The 14,393-nt window shown below is 46.0% G+C and overlaps 1 protein-coding gene and 1 non-coding gene across 6 annotated transcripts in view; one reads left to right on the plus strand and one right to left on the minus strand.

Annotated features, from left to right (window-relative positions):
• The window catches only part of FMNL3 (formin like 3), a 55,282-nt gene extending 41,971 nt beyond the window's left edge, over positions 1-13,311 (minus strand). For all 5 annotated transcript variants that reach the window (XM_004274356.4, XM_033436360.2, XM_033436359.2 and 2 more), the window contains exon 1: positions 12,933-13,311. In XM_004274356.4, coding sequence (XP_004274404.1) covers positions 12,933-13,058 — 126 coding nt within the window. In that variant the 5' untranslated portion in view covers positions 13,059-13,311. The remainder of the gene's footprint in view (positions 1-12,932) is intronic.
• On the plus strand, positions 6,757-6,863 carry LOC117203042 (U6 spliceosomal RNA). Its single transcript, XR_004485622.1, has one exon. It is a non-coding gene; the product is annotated as a U6 spliceosomal RNA (small nuclear RNA).
• Positions 13,312-14,393: the final 1,082 nt, after the last annotated feature.

Genomic DNA, 14,393 nt, shown 5'->3' on the forward strand with positions numbered 1-14,393 from the left:
TCTCCTTGTAAGAAATGTTAACATTATAGATAAAGCTAAATTCCCTTTGACTTTCCTGTTCCTCTTATTATGATTCCCTCCCTACATTTCAGAGGTAATCATTGTTATTAGATTTACTTGTATTCTTCCAGAAATTTTTCTAGGCAGTTTAAAATATATATATATATAATCAAGGATTAAGCATCTTTTAGAAGTTGTGGACTTCCCTGGTGGCACAGTGGTTAAGAATCCACCTGCCAATGCAGGGGACATGGGTTCGATCCCTGGTCCAGGAAGATCCCACATGCCGCGGAGCAGCTAAGCCTGCGAGCCACAACTACTGAGCTCACATGCCACAACTACTGAAGCCTGCGAGCTGCAACTACTGAAGTCCGCACGCCTAGAGCCCGTGCTCCGCAACAAGAAGCCACCACAGTGAGAAGCCCACGCACTGCAACGAAGAGTAGCCCCCGCTCGCCACAACTAGAGAAAGCCTGTACATAGCAACGAAGACTCAACACAGCTAAAAAAAAAAAAGTTGTATTTCTAGCAGTCCTTTTAGCATTAACGAAAAATCGAACCAAAAATTTTTACTTAAGGCCTCTCCAAGTGACATCTAAGCTGAGACTTTCTCAAGGTTACTTAACCCCTCTGAGCCCTGTTTTTATCACCTGCAAAACAGAAATAAAAACCATATTCAAAAAGATACATGCACCCCAATGTTCATTGCAGCACTATTTACAATAGCCAAGGCATGGAAACACCCTAAATGTCCATCAACGGAGGAATGGATAAAGAAGATGTGGTACATATATACAATGGAATACTTCTCAGCCATAGAAAGGAACGAAATAGTGCCATTTGAAGAGATGTGAATAGACCTAGAGACTGTCATACAGAGCGAAATAAGTCAGAAAGAGAAAAATATCGTATAATACCGCTTATATGTGGAATCTAGAAAAATGGTACATATGAACAATTGCAAAGCAGAAATAGAGACACAGATATAGAAAACAAACTTATGCATACCAAGGGGGGAAGGGGGAGTGGGATGAATTGGGAGATTGGGATTTACATATATACACTAGTACGTATAAAATAGATAACTAATGAGAACCTACTGTATAGCACAAGAAACTCTACTCAATGCTCTGTGGTTACCAAAACGGGAAGGAAGGGCTTCCCTGGTGGCGCAGTGGTTGAGAGTCCGCCTGCCGATGCAGGGGACATGGGTTCGTGCCCCAGACCGGGAGGATCCCACATGCCGCGGAGCAGCTGGGCCCCTGAGCCATGGCCCCTGAGCCATGGCCGCTGAGCCTGCGCGTCCGGAGCCTCTGCTCTGCAGGGGGAGAGGCCACAAAGGTGAGAGGCCCGTGTACCGCAAAAAAAAAAAAAAAAAAAATCAAAAATCTAAAAGACAGGGGATATATGTATATGTATAACTGATTCACTTTGCTGTACAGCAGAAACACAACACTGTAAAGCAACTATACTCCAATAAAAATTAATAAAAAAAGAAGTGAAATAACTGCCTTACAGTATTGTTGTCAAGCTTAATGAGATAATACATGTAAAAGCATGTGGCATATACCCGACAAATGTTGAATTCTCTTTCCTTAACCTATACAAGTTAAATCTAGGCATTTGGTGGAGACCAGACACTGAGCCATTCCTATAAGGATGAGATGGGAGACTCCACCCAGAAAAAAAAACATTTTTAATGTTGTTCTGAAAAAAACTACTTTTCATAATAAAGCCCCCAAAAGATCTGAATTTTTCTTCAAAAATTTTGGTATGAAATATTCTGAGCAGTCAAAAAAAGTATAGGTAATTTTTGTCTGTTTGTTTGTTTGTAAGGTAGAAAGCAAAAGGATTTAAGCATAGAAGTAACTGCTAGAGACTGGATGTCAAAGTCCTCTTTAAGGCACACCCTGGGAAGCCACAACTGCCTGGATTTTCCCAGAGACCTTAGGCCTGCTGGAGAGAGTTGTGGCTTCGGGCAGACAGTACCTCAAAACATAGGATATGACCTAACTTTTGGGCTTCACTGCAAGGATGCCACTGGTTCCCCTGGCTTGTCAAAGTACATCCTGTCATCCCTACCTGGATGTTCCTGGAGGTTGAGGGTCTGGCTCAAAGGGGAAGACCTCACCACAAAGTATCCTTAGTCAAAGTTAAATTAAGGCATCATCAGAAAATCTACAAACAACAAATGCTAGAGAGGGTGTGGAGAAAAGGGAACCTTCTTGCACTGTTGGTGGGAATGTAAATTGATACAGCCACTATGGAGAACAGTATGGAGGTTCCTTAAAAAACTAAAACTGGAATTACCGTATGACCCAGCAATCCCACTTACTGGGCATATACCCAGAGAAAACCATAATTCAAAAAGACACATGCACCCCAATGTTCACTGCAGCACTGTTTACAATAGCCAGGTCATGGAAGCAACCTAAATGCCTGTTGACAGACGAATGGATAAAGAAGATGTGGTACATATATACAATGGAACATTACTCAGCCATAAAAAGGAACGAAATTGGCTCATTTGTAGAAATGTGGATGGATCTAGAGACTGTCATACAGAGTGAAGTAAGTCAGAAACAGAAAAACAAATATCGTATATTAACGCATATATGGGGAATATAGAAAAATGGTACAGATGAACTGGTTTGCAATGCAGAAATAGAGACACAGATGTAGAGAACAAACGTATGGACACCAAGGGGGGAAGCGGGGCGGGGTGGGGGGGATGAATTGGGAGATTAGGATTAACATATATACACCAATATGTATAAAATAGATAACTAATAAGAAGCTGCTGTATAAAAAATAAATTAAATTAAAATTTTTTTTAAGTTAAATTAAGATGTCCAAGGGCCAGAGTATCTCCCTCTGAATGACAGTCAACCAAGTTTCAACAAGCTCTCTTTTTGGAACCACCAGCAGAGGCATTATTTTATCTGAACTGATAGCCCTTTTGTAAGGGCTCCATTCCCCTTACAAAAATATTGAGTACTGTTTGTGTCAAGGAGCTCTTGCAGTGGCTTCTCCTCGCCCAGCTCTCCCTTCCCATTCCTCTAGGCTCAAAGTCAGGGATTCCCTAGCAGATCCAAGAATGGGTTTTAAACCCCCAAAGGACTGTATGTGTGCACAGAATTAGGGGTCACAAGTTTAATCAGATTTTCAAAAGAGTCTTTTACTCAAAAGATCCAGAAGCACTGTTCAAAAAGCTCTCAAACATATTCCCAACCTAAAAGAACGTTTACCCTGGCTTGAGGAGCTAATGGGGTTAGTAAAGGTCAGCAGTGAAGTATGTATACCCCAAACTGCTCCTTGACAAGTTTTAGGGTAGAGCCCACAGTACAGAAGGAACCAGGGAATCAGTCCTTAAACCTACAGACAGAGGTAATAAAAAGATGGATGTCCACCTCTTGCTTGAAGGTGTAATAGGAAATGGGAAAACCAAGAAAGCACCAAAAACTGTTATTCTGCCTTTACTTTTACTGCTCTTAAAGCTTCATCCCCAACTGGGACACAAGACAACGGAGGTACAGAAGAAAATCCAGGGACTTCCCTGGTGGCGCAGTGGTTAAGAACCCACCTGCCAATGCAGGGGACATGGGTTCGAGCCCTGGTCTGGGAAGATCCCACATGCCGCGGAGCAGCTAAGCCCGTGCACCACAACTACTGAGCCTGTGCTCTAGAGCCTGCAAGCCACAACTACTGAGCCCACGTGCCTAGAGCCCATGCTCCACAACAAGAGAAGCCACTGCAATGAGAAGGCCGTGCATCGCGACAAAGAGTAGCCCCCGCTTGTCGCTACTAGAGAAAGCCTGCACACAGCAACAAAGAACCAACGCAGCCAAAAATAAATAAATAAAATAAATACATTTATAAAAAAAGAAAATCCCAAAAAGAGGGATATATGTATACGTATAGCTGAGTCACCTTGCTGTACAGTAGAAACTAACACAACATTGTAAATCAACTATACTCCAATAAAAATTAAAAAAAAAAAAACGAAACACCTGACTTCCCTGGTGGCGCAGTGGTTAAGAGTCCGCCTGCCAATGCAGGGGACACGGGTTTGAGCCCTGGTCTGGGAAGATCCCACATGCCACGGAGCAACTAAGCCCGTGCGCCACAACTACTGAGCCCGCGTGCCACAACTACTGAAGCCCGCACGCCTAGAGCCTGTGCTCCACAACAAGAGAAGCCACTGCAATGAGAAGCCCGCGCACTGCAACAAAGAGTAGCCCCTGCTCGCCGCAACTAGAGAAAGCCCGCACGCAGCAACGAAGACCCAATGCAGCCAAAAATAAATAAGTAAATACATTTTTAAAAAACCAAAAAAACAGAGTTATCCCCCCCCCCAAAAAAAGACAACAGAGGTACAGATTAGTAGAAGATAATTCTCAGCAGAAGCGCTATCAGCATTTTGGGTAAGATCATTCTTTACTGTGTGGGACTGACCCAAATGCTGTAGGATGGTTAACATCCCCAGCCCTCGGGCACTAAATGTCAGAAGTAACTCGCCCCTCCCCACTCCAAGTCAGTGTGATAACCAAAACATCCTCACTTGCCAAAAAAGCTCCCTTCTGGGACAGTACCTCCCCCAGCTGAAAACCACTTTAACTGATGGGAATAGGGGTGGTATATACTGGGTAATGTATATGCCACAAACATTTAATTGTAGAACCTTTATAGATTATAAACTATTTTCATTATGTTGTCTACTTTAAACATCTTCAAAACCCTGTAAAGTAGGTATGATCATCACCAATTTCATAAGGATGAAATTGGCTCAGAAAAGTTATAGACTTTGCCTAAGGTCATCAGCTGGGGGAAAAGAAAAAAAAAAAGGGTATCAAGCTGGACCAGAACCCAAGTCTTCTGATTCCAAAACTGATGTTTTTTCTTTCAAAACATACTAAGCCTGCAAGAGTCTCAAACCAGCTACTTCCTTCCAGGACATATTTTTTTTAAGGTTTCACGGGAAATACTGGGAAGATCTAGGGACTGGCTCTCCAGCTCCCTGCAAGGAAGCTGGTAAAAACTGAGCGGAAACTAACTCTGCTCTAAACTGTAGCTAGTCCTTAAAACAAGATAACCATCTCCAAAAGTACCCAAACACAAGGCTCATGCCCAGCTCTTACTTAGAGATGGCATGAGCAATTGGAGGAGGGCTGTGACACTCTCTAGTCCAGATCTAAGTAGAAATGAGCAAGCAGGGCAAGAAGAGAGTATATTCCTTCCCCGTTAATGTTTTTAGGGACCCAGAGACAGGACCACCAGCCCATCCAGCTCTGTCAATAACCCGGGTGAGGGTGAGAAGGTGGTAAATGAGATGGGGAGGGAACGAGGAAAGAGATGAGGACAAGAATTGAACTATCACGAGCATACAACAGCCTAAATCCTTCCTCTACTTGCAAATTTTGTCACGTAAATAATTCTGATATCCCCTCGTGGTTCTGAACATTGTTTAGAACACCCTTCAAGTACCTCAAAGTACTTTATAAACTGAGAAGAGTATGCATATTAGTAAAGGGGGGGGGGAAACTGCTCCGCCAAAACCCTATCCAGGTCCTCCCCTACCCACCACACAAACTTCCAACCCACAACTTCGTTGTAAAGTGATGGAAGACAGAAAGCATAAGAGATTCTGGAAAGAGGATTCTGAAAGGTGAAAACAGAAGAAGTAGAGAGGAGTGTGGGAGGCACAGACAACCAGAGTATTTTAAGGACAGAGAGGCAGCCTAATACCTTTATATCTTTCTTGGGGGACTCATTCTCCCATGGAAGGAAAACAAGATAGAAAAATGTGGCTCTGCTGAGGGAGGCAGTGAGACTGGAAATGGGAACTCAGGGATTCTAGCTGCCTAGTTCATCTCTATTCTGGAAACCTCTTCTTCATGGATGACAACCTCGAAACCCTTCAGTTCCCATGTGGTGCTATTCAAAAAGAGGGGGCCCTAGAGTACCCAGCAAGGAGCAGGGGGCAGGGGCTGTGTAGAGACAGCACCCTCTCTTATCTTTTAAGAAAAAGGTCCTTCCTCTTCTCTGAAGTGCATTTCCGAACTGGAATGAACCCCTGGCCTTTCCCTGGCACTGCTTCAGCTCAGCGCAGACTTAGGAGAAACATTCCCCAGAATGGAGGTGACCAGCCTGGCTGAGCAGATAACACGCTGACTTCAGGCCGCCAGCGCTGCTGTCCCCTGGGCCAACTACAGTCAGCTCTGGGGCAGATTCTTTGGTCTCGACCACGGAACTGCGGCCCTGGCTCCGACCAGCCTTCCCAGGCAACCCCAGGGGCAGGGGAGGATCTGTGGTCTCATTTCCTCTCCACCTTGGCTTCTTTTTTCACTTCATTGAAGATTAGCTATTTCCACCACAACCAGTTCCTGTTCTCACCAGCTGCAGTGGTTGTTTCCCCACAGACAGAGCTATGAAGCACTGGTGTGGCTGCCACCTGGACTGTCCCAGCTGCAGAAACAGACCCAATAAGTCCTGAGCTAAAGGGCTTTTTCATCCCAGATAAAATAGCAGAGAGAAGAAATTAAGGGGCAGGAAGCAATTCCAAGAACTCTCCAGTGGATACACTGTTATCCATTTCATTATTATTTTAATCTTACATAATGGTTATATATGCTCTTTCATATATGAAAAATATTTTATAATGAACAAGTGTGGAAACATATACATTTATTACATAGAAATATGTATGTATAATAAATCCCCAGCAGAGAGCTAAGAACACATAAAAAAGATGGCCAAGTGCTCGCTTTGGCAGCACATATACTAAAATTGGAACGATACAGAGAACATTAGCATGGCCCCTGCGCAAGGATAATACGCAAATTCGTGATGTGTTCCATATTTTTAAAGATGTTTTAAAAAAAAAGATGGCCAAAACACTTATGATGAAATGTTAAAAGAAATACAAATTAAAACACCATTGCTCACTAATTAAACTGGCAAAGGTGTTTAAAGTTAAACCATGCAGTAATGGTTAGCTTATGGAGAAAGGGAGACACACTATCAGTGGAAAAGACAACTGGTAACAACTTTTTTAGAAGGCATACTTCTCAAAGGCCTTTAAAAGCAATTTATCCCAAGGAAATAATCAGACATGCACCCAAATATTTATGCACAGAAAATTCATCACAGTGTTAATTATAGTAGCAAAAAGCGGAGAGAGAGAGAAATATAAGGCAGTAATAAAATACTGTATTATGGAATACTTTACTAGCCATGAAATCATAAGACTGAAGAATATTTAGACAAATGAGAAAATGCTTCAAATAGTAAAATTAAAAATCAGTTTACAAAACAATATGCACCGTATGACTCTAATTGTTAAAATATATATAAGTATATCAAAATGTTAATAGTAAATGGAGAGATTACAGGTGATTTTAACGCTCTTCTTTATACTTTTCCATATGTTTTATACTTTTCACACTTTTTACTTCTAAATTTGCTTACTAAATATGTCTTATTTTCATAATCAGGAGAAAAGAAGCTATCCTCAATCCTGCAACCTCCCTTTAAGGACACTCACATGAATTACTCTCTTTTTAAAAAAAATGTGGAAATATGTATTTAGGACCTTAAAAACATATCCTACAATCTAGGAAGTTCAATTTGGGGTTTCTATCCCAAGGAAAACTCTAAACTATTGAAAAGGTACACCAAGATGTTCATCACAGCATTGTTTATGATGGCAAATAGAGGCAAACAACCTAAATGTCCAACAAGAGGAGGAGAGTTAAGTAAACAATGGTACATTCACTTGATGGACCATTGTGCAAGCATTTAAAAATGTTTACAGTGACTATCCTGGGAAAACTAACGAAATAACAAAAGCAAAAAAAAAAAAAAGCCATGTTGGATAAATATATGTGTGTGTACACACACACACACACACACGCACACACACACTACTATCACAACATTGTACAAAACCCTGTGCAGAGGGCTTCCCTGATGGCACAGTGGTTAAGAATCTGCCTACCAATGCAGGGGACACAGGTTCGAGCCCTGGCCTGGGAAGATCCCATGTGCCACGGAGCAACTAAGCCCGTGCACCACAACTACTGAGCCTGCGCTCTAGAGCCTGCAAGCCACAACTACTGAAGCCCGTGCGCCTAGAGCTTGTGCTCTGTGACAAGAGAAGCCACCACAATGAGAAGCCCACGCACTGCAACAAAGAGTAGCCCCTGCTCTCCGCAACTAGAGAAAGCTCGCACGCAGCAACAAAGACCCAACACAGTCAAAAATAAATAAATAAAATTAATTAATTTAAAAAAAAACCTATGCAAAGACAAAAACATGGAAAGTTTTAACACACATTGTCGGGCTTCCCTGTTGGCTCAGTGGTTAAGAGTCCACCTGCCAATGCAGGGAACACGGGTTCGAGCCCTGGTCCGGGAAGATCCCACGTGCCACACAGCAACTAAGCCTGTGAGCCATAACTACTGAGCCTGAGCTATAGAGCCCACAAGCCACAACTACTGAGACCGTGTGCCACAACTACTGAAGCCTGCACGCCTAGAGCCTGTGCTCCGAGACAAGAAAAGCCACCACAATGAGAAGCCCACGCACCACAACGAAGAGTAGCCCCTGCTCGCCACAACCAGAGAAAAGCCTGCACGCAGCAACGAAGACCCAATACCGCCAAAAATAAAACAATAAATTTAAAAAAATAATAAAAATAAAAAAAATAAAACACATTGCCTCCATTTGCTAAAGGAATGGAGAAAATATGGACTTTTTCCTTCAACCTAAATCTTCAATCTTTTCTTTTTTCTAAATTGCCCAAACTTGTTTTTAGAGAATGAGTATTACTTTAAGGGAAAAAGGAAAAAAGCTGAGCTTCCCTTTGAGCCATGAAAACATTCCCAAATCACAAGGAGTCCACTGCATCAGTTCCATCTCCCTCCCACCTACCCCTACACCTCCCCAATCTAAAGCAGGGTCATATGGGAAAGTCAAGGAATGAGGTTTCTCTCTGTGCCCTAGGGTCTTCTCAGTGGGGTCTCTAAATGAGGGGGTTGCTCTGACAGCTGTCAAGGGCCCTTACCCTCCCCCAAGTTCTATCCCAGCCTGAACTAATTCACCACAATCCCCAGGGCTGGGAAAAACATTTCCACCATGGCGATTTGGAACTTGATATTTAGTCCAAGTTTTTCCCAGCCCCTTTCTATGTCAAAGGAGGCCTCTCAAAGCCTCTTGACAACTAGCACCCAGGCCAGCTTAGCTCCCACATCAATGCTACACTTATAGCAAAACCCCAAGTCATCAGTCTTCACCAGGGAAATGTGAAAGGAGGGGCCACGGCAGGGACAGCCCGTCACACAGTCCCACCCTCATGCCCTGAGAGCCTCCTCTTGAGGGATATCCAGGGCTTTTTCTGGCATTAGAACCTTTAGACTTCGTTTCAAATCTGTAGTAAGCCAGTAAACAGAAAAATCAGGGTGCAAACACAGCAAAAGCAAACAGCTATCCTTTTAAAGCCATTAAAGCCCTCTGCCTCCCCTCTCTATCTAAGGAAAGGCCAGTACTGGCCAGCATACTAGCTTCTGAGCAACTAAGGTAGTAGACTAGTCAGGACCAAAACACAGAAGGGGGCTTTACCGGACCAGAGATCTCATCCTGGTATTAATAAAGAGGAGCTCCAATAACTGACCATCCTAAACTTCTCAGTCCTCAACAGAATAGGGGCTGCTGCCAAGACAGGGGGTAAGGAAGGATCCCAAGAAAACAGTGTAACACAGCAGCTTCACAACCTTTTTAACATCAGGACACACCTAGAAAATACTATTTGCACAGTACACAGGGTAAATGGTGGAAGCTGATCCAGCCAGACGGGACCAGGGCTGAGGGGATCAGTATCCCAGCATACCAGCAGGAAAGCCCTGGATTAGGGCACTGGGCTGGGGTAGGACTATGTCCTGCACAAACCACCTCATGGCTTCAGACGAGTTACCCAACCTCGGCTGACAGGCTGTGGGTCAGATCATGTGTCTGCACCAGAAAGCTGGGAGTCTGTGGTCTTGACTCAGCAATGATACAACTTCCCCAGCCAGGGTGCTTTTCAGGGGGGGTTTCCATAGATACAGTGGGACTGGGGAAGCCCTCCATGTAACAGCAGCAGCATATCCTGAGTCTGGCTATACAGAACAGGGTAACTGGTTTCATCAGATTACTGAACTTAAAATACCGTTTTGGGAATACAAGTGATCTCAGATCTGAGTCACTGCTGAGAGTTACACATTTAAAAACTACCATTTACCAAGCATATAGTAGATGCCAGACTCTGCTAACTAAGTACTTAACTTCTAGTTTCATTAAATTCACACAATAACCTCATGTGGCAAATACTATTATTATCCTCATTTATAAGAGGAAACTGGGACTCAAAAAGATTAAGTAACTTGATTAAGGTCAAACACTTTTCTAACTGGAGACTGTGAGGAGCCAGTATTTGAGCCCACTTTGACTTGAAAATCCATATGCTTAACCAGGACACCAGTACATCACTTCAGCAAAACCAACAAATAGCTTGTCCGTAAACCAAATCAATCTGGGGAAGAAAATGGTATAAAAGGAGCAACCTGTCTTACTCTTTTACACAATCAAGAAAAGAAACTGATCTATATTGAGTACCTACTGGGTGCCAAGCACCTTATATACACCCCTCAATTCTCAAAATCCCACCAGGATGGTAATCATTAGCCCCATTGTACAGATGAGCAAATCTAGGCTCAGAGAGGTTAAGATGATCGCTAAGACACAGCTCCTGCTTTTTCTACTGTACTATGCTTCTCCTGACTGTCAGGAAATATACATGAGCCTGTTCCAGGGTCAAACATCCAATAGTCAGTACTGTTCCCAAAGGATACTGGAAAGGGCATGTTTTAGAAACAGAGGAAAGAGGGATCTTTAAGAGTCCCTAGCGAAGAACTCAAATCCCCAAGAAAGCATGATTTCCCTGTGTTAGAAAACTGAGGTAAAATCTCCTCCCTTCCTAAGACAGCTAATTAGCCCTGGCCTGCCCTGTTACAACTCCCCATTAGCAGCGGCTCAGGCACACAGTAACAAGACGAAAACAAAAGCCACGAGGAAACAAATCAAAACTTTATGCTGAAAGTTAGGCTTACAAGTGGGTGGTACGGTCCCCAGTTTGACCTAGGCTCTCTGGCTAGTAATCAGGATACCATATGCATTTTGTAAATATTAAGCCATTAATCTGCCAACTAAACAAATGTGTCAACCAAACTCCAGTGAGGACATGACCAACTCTGGTTCTGAGCTCTCACAACAAACAGCCTGGTAGCGCCTACCTAAGGCAGCCCCCTACCCAGTCCACCTCTGAACATCCCTTTACATCCCTTTTTCTCCAATTTCTGTAGCTACCTCATGCCACTCCATGGGGGTTTTCACACCCCCACTGGAGGGCAGATTCCCTCCCACTCTTTTCCCCCAACAGTTGAGCTCTTGTTTGCAAGGGCACCAAGTCCCAGGCTCTCCTCAGCCTCTGAGATGGCCACAGCACATTAGTAATCACTGACTCACCCCATCCCCCGAGTATGCTGGGGGAAATGCAGAGGGCCACAGGACATGTGGCCCAGATCCCTTTGGCCCTTCACAGAGCTGATGGGCAGATAGGTGCCAGCTTCCCCTTGGAACCCCGTGAACCCTCTCTGATCTGGCTATGGTGCCAGTGGGCTGATGTCAGGCTCTGCACCATCGGAGAGGCCAGGATCTCTAGACAGCTTCACTGGTGCCAACAGATCTAATCTTCCTATTCCAAAGCAGATGAAATCCAATAAGGCTGCTAAGTCACAACTTAACCCTCCTCACAGGCAAAGGCAAAGTCAGCCCTTCAGGCCATAGTAACAATAACGGCAGCATTAACACTGCCTCTTAGAGAGTTCTTTGAGGAACTGGGAACTATTTCCCCAAGTTTCTCTAAGATTTACCTCTGTTAGCAAACGTTCCTTCACCTAGCTCACTTTCTTTCTCCAAAACTTCATTTTTAGCTCCGACATATTCTCTGCCTCCATCTCAGTGATACCAGCTCAGACGCTCTCTGTCCACAGAGCCACCGACATCAATGTCCAGTTCCCACATCAAAGAAGAATCCCAAAGTCAGCTCTAAAAACTCATCCATACAGATCATTTAGGAACCTACAGAAAGACTAAAAAGAAGCACAGGCAAAAAACACAAACCAGCCACTAGGGCTTAACATAAAAGGGGTGGGGTGGGGGAGGCAGGATGGTTTGTGTATTGTTTCAATTGGAAAAATACACTAGTGAAATGGCTTATCCACATGTTCAGCTCTTTTAGGCAAACCCACTGTAACTTTGCAGGATGCCTGCAGGCCGTTCTGAAAATAAGTAGAATGGCATCACTCTTTATTCCACCCCCTTCACGAGCTGCCAGTCCCCCTCCATTCCCCCTCCTCTCCCCCAAACATCTGGTCTGGGCTGGGAGTAGGACCCACTCCCTGGAAAGCCTCCATGTTAACACGAGAGGCGGTCTCCCCAGTCAGAGAACCCGGACTTAGGCTGGGGAGTGGGCCGGCCCTGAGCTTCTGAATTCCCCCGCACCAGCCAAAGGTTTAGGAATGAGAATCCTAGGGACCTGCGGAGACTGTCAGGGAAGTGAGGAGAAGTGCGAAGGGCGGCAGAAGGGGAAGGGAAGAGGAAGAAGTCTGGATCCTGGGGCGGTCCCGGGTTGGGGACCCCTCCTCCTAAGTGTCCAGCGGTTGAGGCGTCGGTTGGGAGGTCCCCGACGGGGCTGCTCAGAGGTTCCTGGGAAGGCGCTGGGGGCCGAGACCCATCGGGGGCCCTGACTGAAGGGGTGGGCCGGACCAAGGAACCCACCCGGGGCGCTGGGACCTGCGGGGCGGTAGGAGGGGGAAGGGACCAGGCTCAGCTCTCACCAGCACCAAGGCGAACCTCTCTTCCAGCTCACAGGGCTCAGGCATCGGCATTTTGCCGGGCGGCGGCAGCAGCGAGACAGAGGGAGGCTCGCCCTGGCCGCCCTCGGCGCTCTCCAGGTTGCCCATAGCGGCGGGGCCCCCTCGGGGGCCTCAGCCCCCCACCTCCACGCCCGGGGGTCTTTGGCGCGGCCGTTCGGACCCGACTCTTCCCTCAGCGCCTGCTACCCCAGTCCCGACTCCTCCGCCGGGTCGGGGGCTCCTCGGGGTCCGGCAGGAGGCGGCGCAGCGGACAGCGGCACCGAAGCGACAGGAACCACGGCCACGGCTCTAGCTCACACCCGCCGCCTCGCCGCTCTCGGCGCGCCGCCCCGGCGCTGCCCCTCCCCGCCCCCCGCGTTCTTTCCCTCCCCTCCCCACCTCGCTTCCTCCCACCCACTCCCGGCCGGGACTCCCGCTTCCCCCCCGAGCGCCGACTGCAGCCGCGCGCCTCGCGCCCCATTCATGCAGGCCCCGCCTCTCGCCCACGGGCCTCTAGGGCGGCCCGCCCCACCCTGCCCCCGCCTGCGCCCGATTGACTGCCGCAACTGCCAATCACAGCGCCTCCAGCCCCCGGCTGCCTCGCGCCTGGCGCTTGGCGCGCCCTGGCGGCCTTGGTGCGTATCTAATCACCGCAGTTGCTGCCGCGGGAAACGGCCCTTTTCCACAACAGCTCATAATGTGTACAAATAAGTAAGATATAGGGTACAGTGTGAAAAGATAACGACAAGAGAAGTAGAAACAACTAGGATGCTCAGAAGTGGGAGAGAGACCACATCTGTTAAAGAGTCATGGTAAGGGAGATCATATTTGAACCGGGCATTTAGGGACGGGGAATACCTTAACTGACAGAGACAGGTGAAAAGGCATTTAGGAGGAGAGGACCTTACCAACGTTCAGGGGTTGATCTAGTTGGAGGTGAAAATGGAGGAGCAGGAGAAGAATGTTGTTCTGGACTAGGTCTGCTGGGTGGGTCATCATTTATGATGTGATGGACATCTGTTGTTTCTGCTGGCCAAATCTACATCCCTCTTCTTCAAGTGATAGCACCCCATTTCCTTTTAGGGAACTACATTCCCCTGTTCTCAGTCTACGTAGAGCTGAACTTCACCCCCATCCCAGGAAGCCCCATGACCCAGGCCTGGCCAGTCACAGCATTTTCTTGCTCTACCTTTAGAGACTGTTTTAGGGATTGACACTTGACCCAAGCCAGAATATAAAACTCATTTCTAAGGCTTTCACTGGAATAATCAGGAAAGAGGCACTCTCTTCCCATTAAGGCTGCTGAATTGTGAGAATGTAAATCTGGAGCTGCTGGTAGCCAGCATGCCATTACCCGTAACACCTCAAGCCTGTTTGAGAATGAAGTCAATGCAGAGGAAAGCGAAGCTAAGAGAGTTCTAATAGCATGCTGAGAACCTGACT

Source organism: Orcinus orca, chromosome 11 (assembly GCF_937001465.1).
Source record: "Orcinus orca chromosome 11, mOrcOrc1.1, whole genome shotgun sequence".
NCBI lineage: Eukaryota > Metazoa > Chordata > Mammalia > Artiodactyla > Delphinidae > Orcinus > Orcinus orca.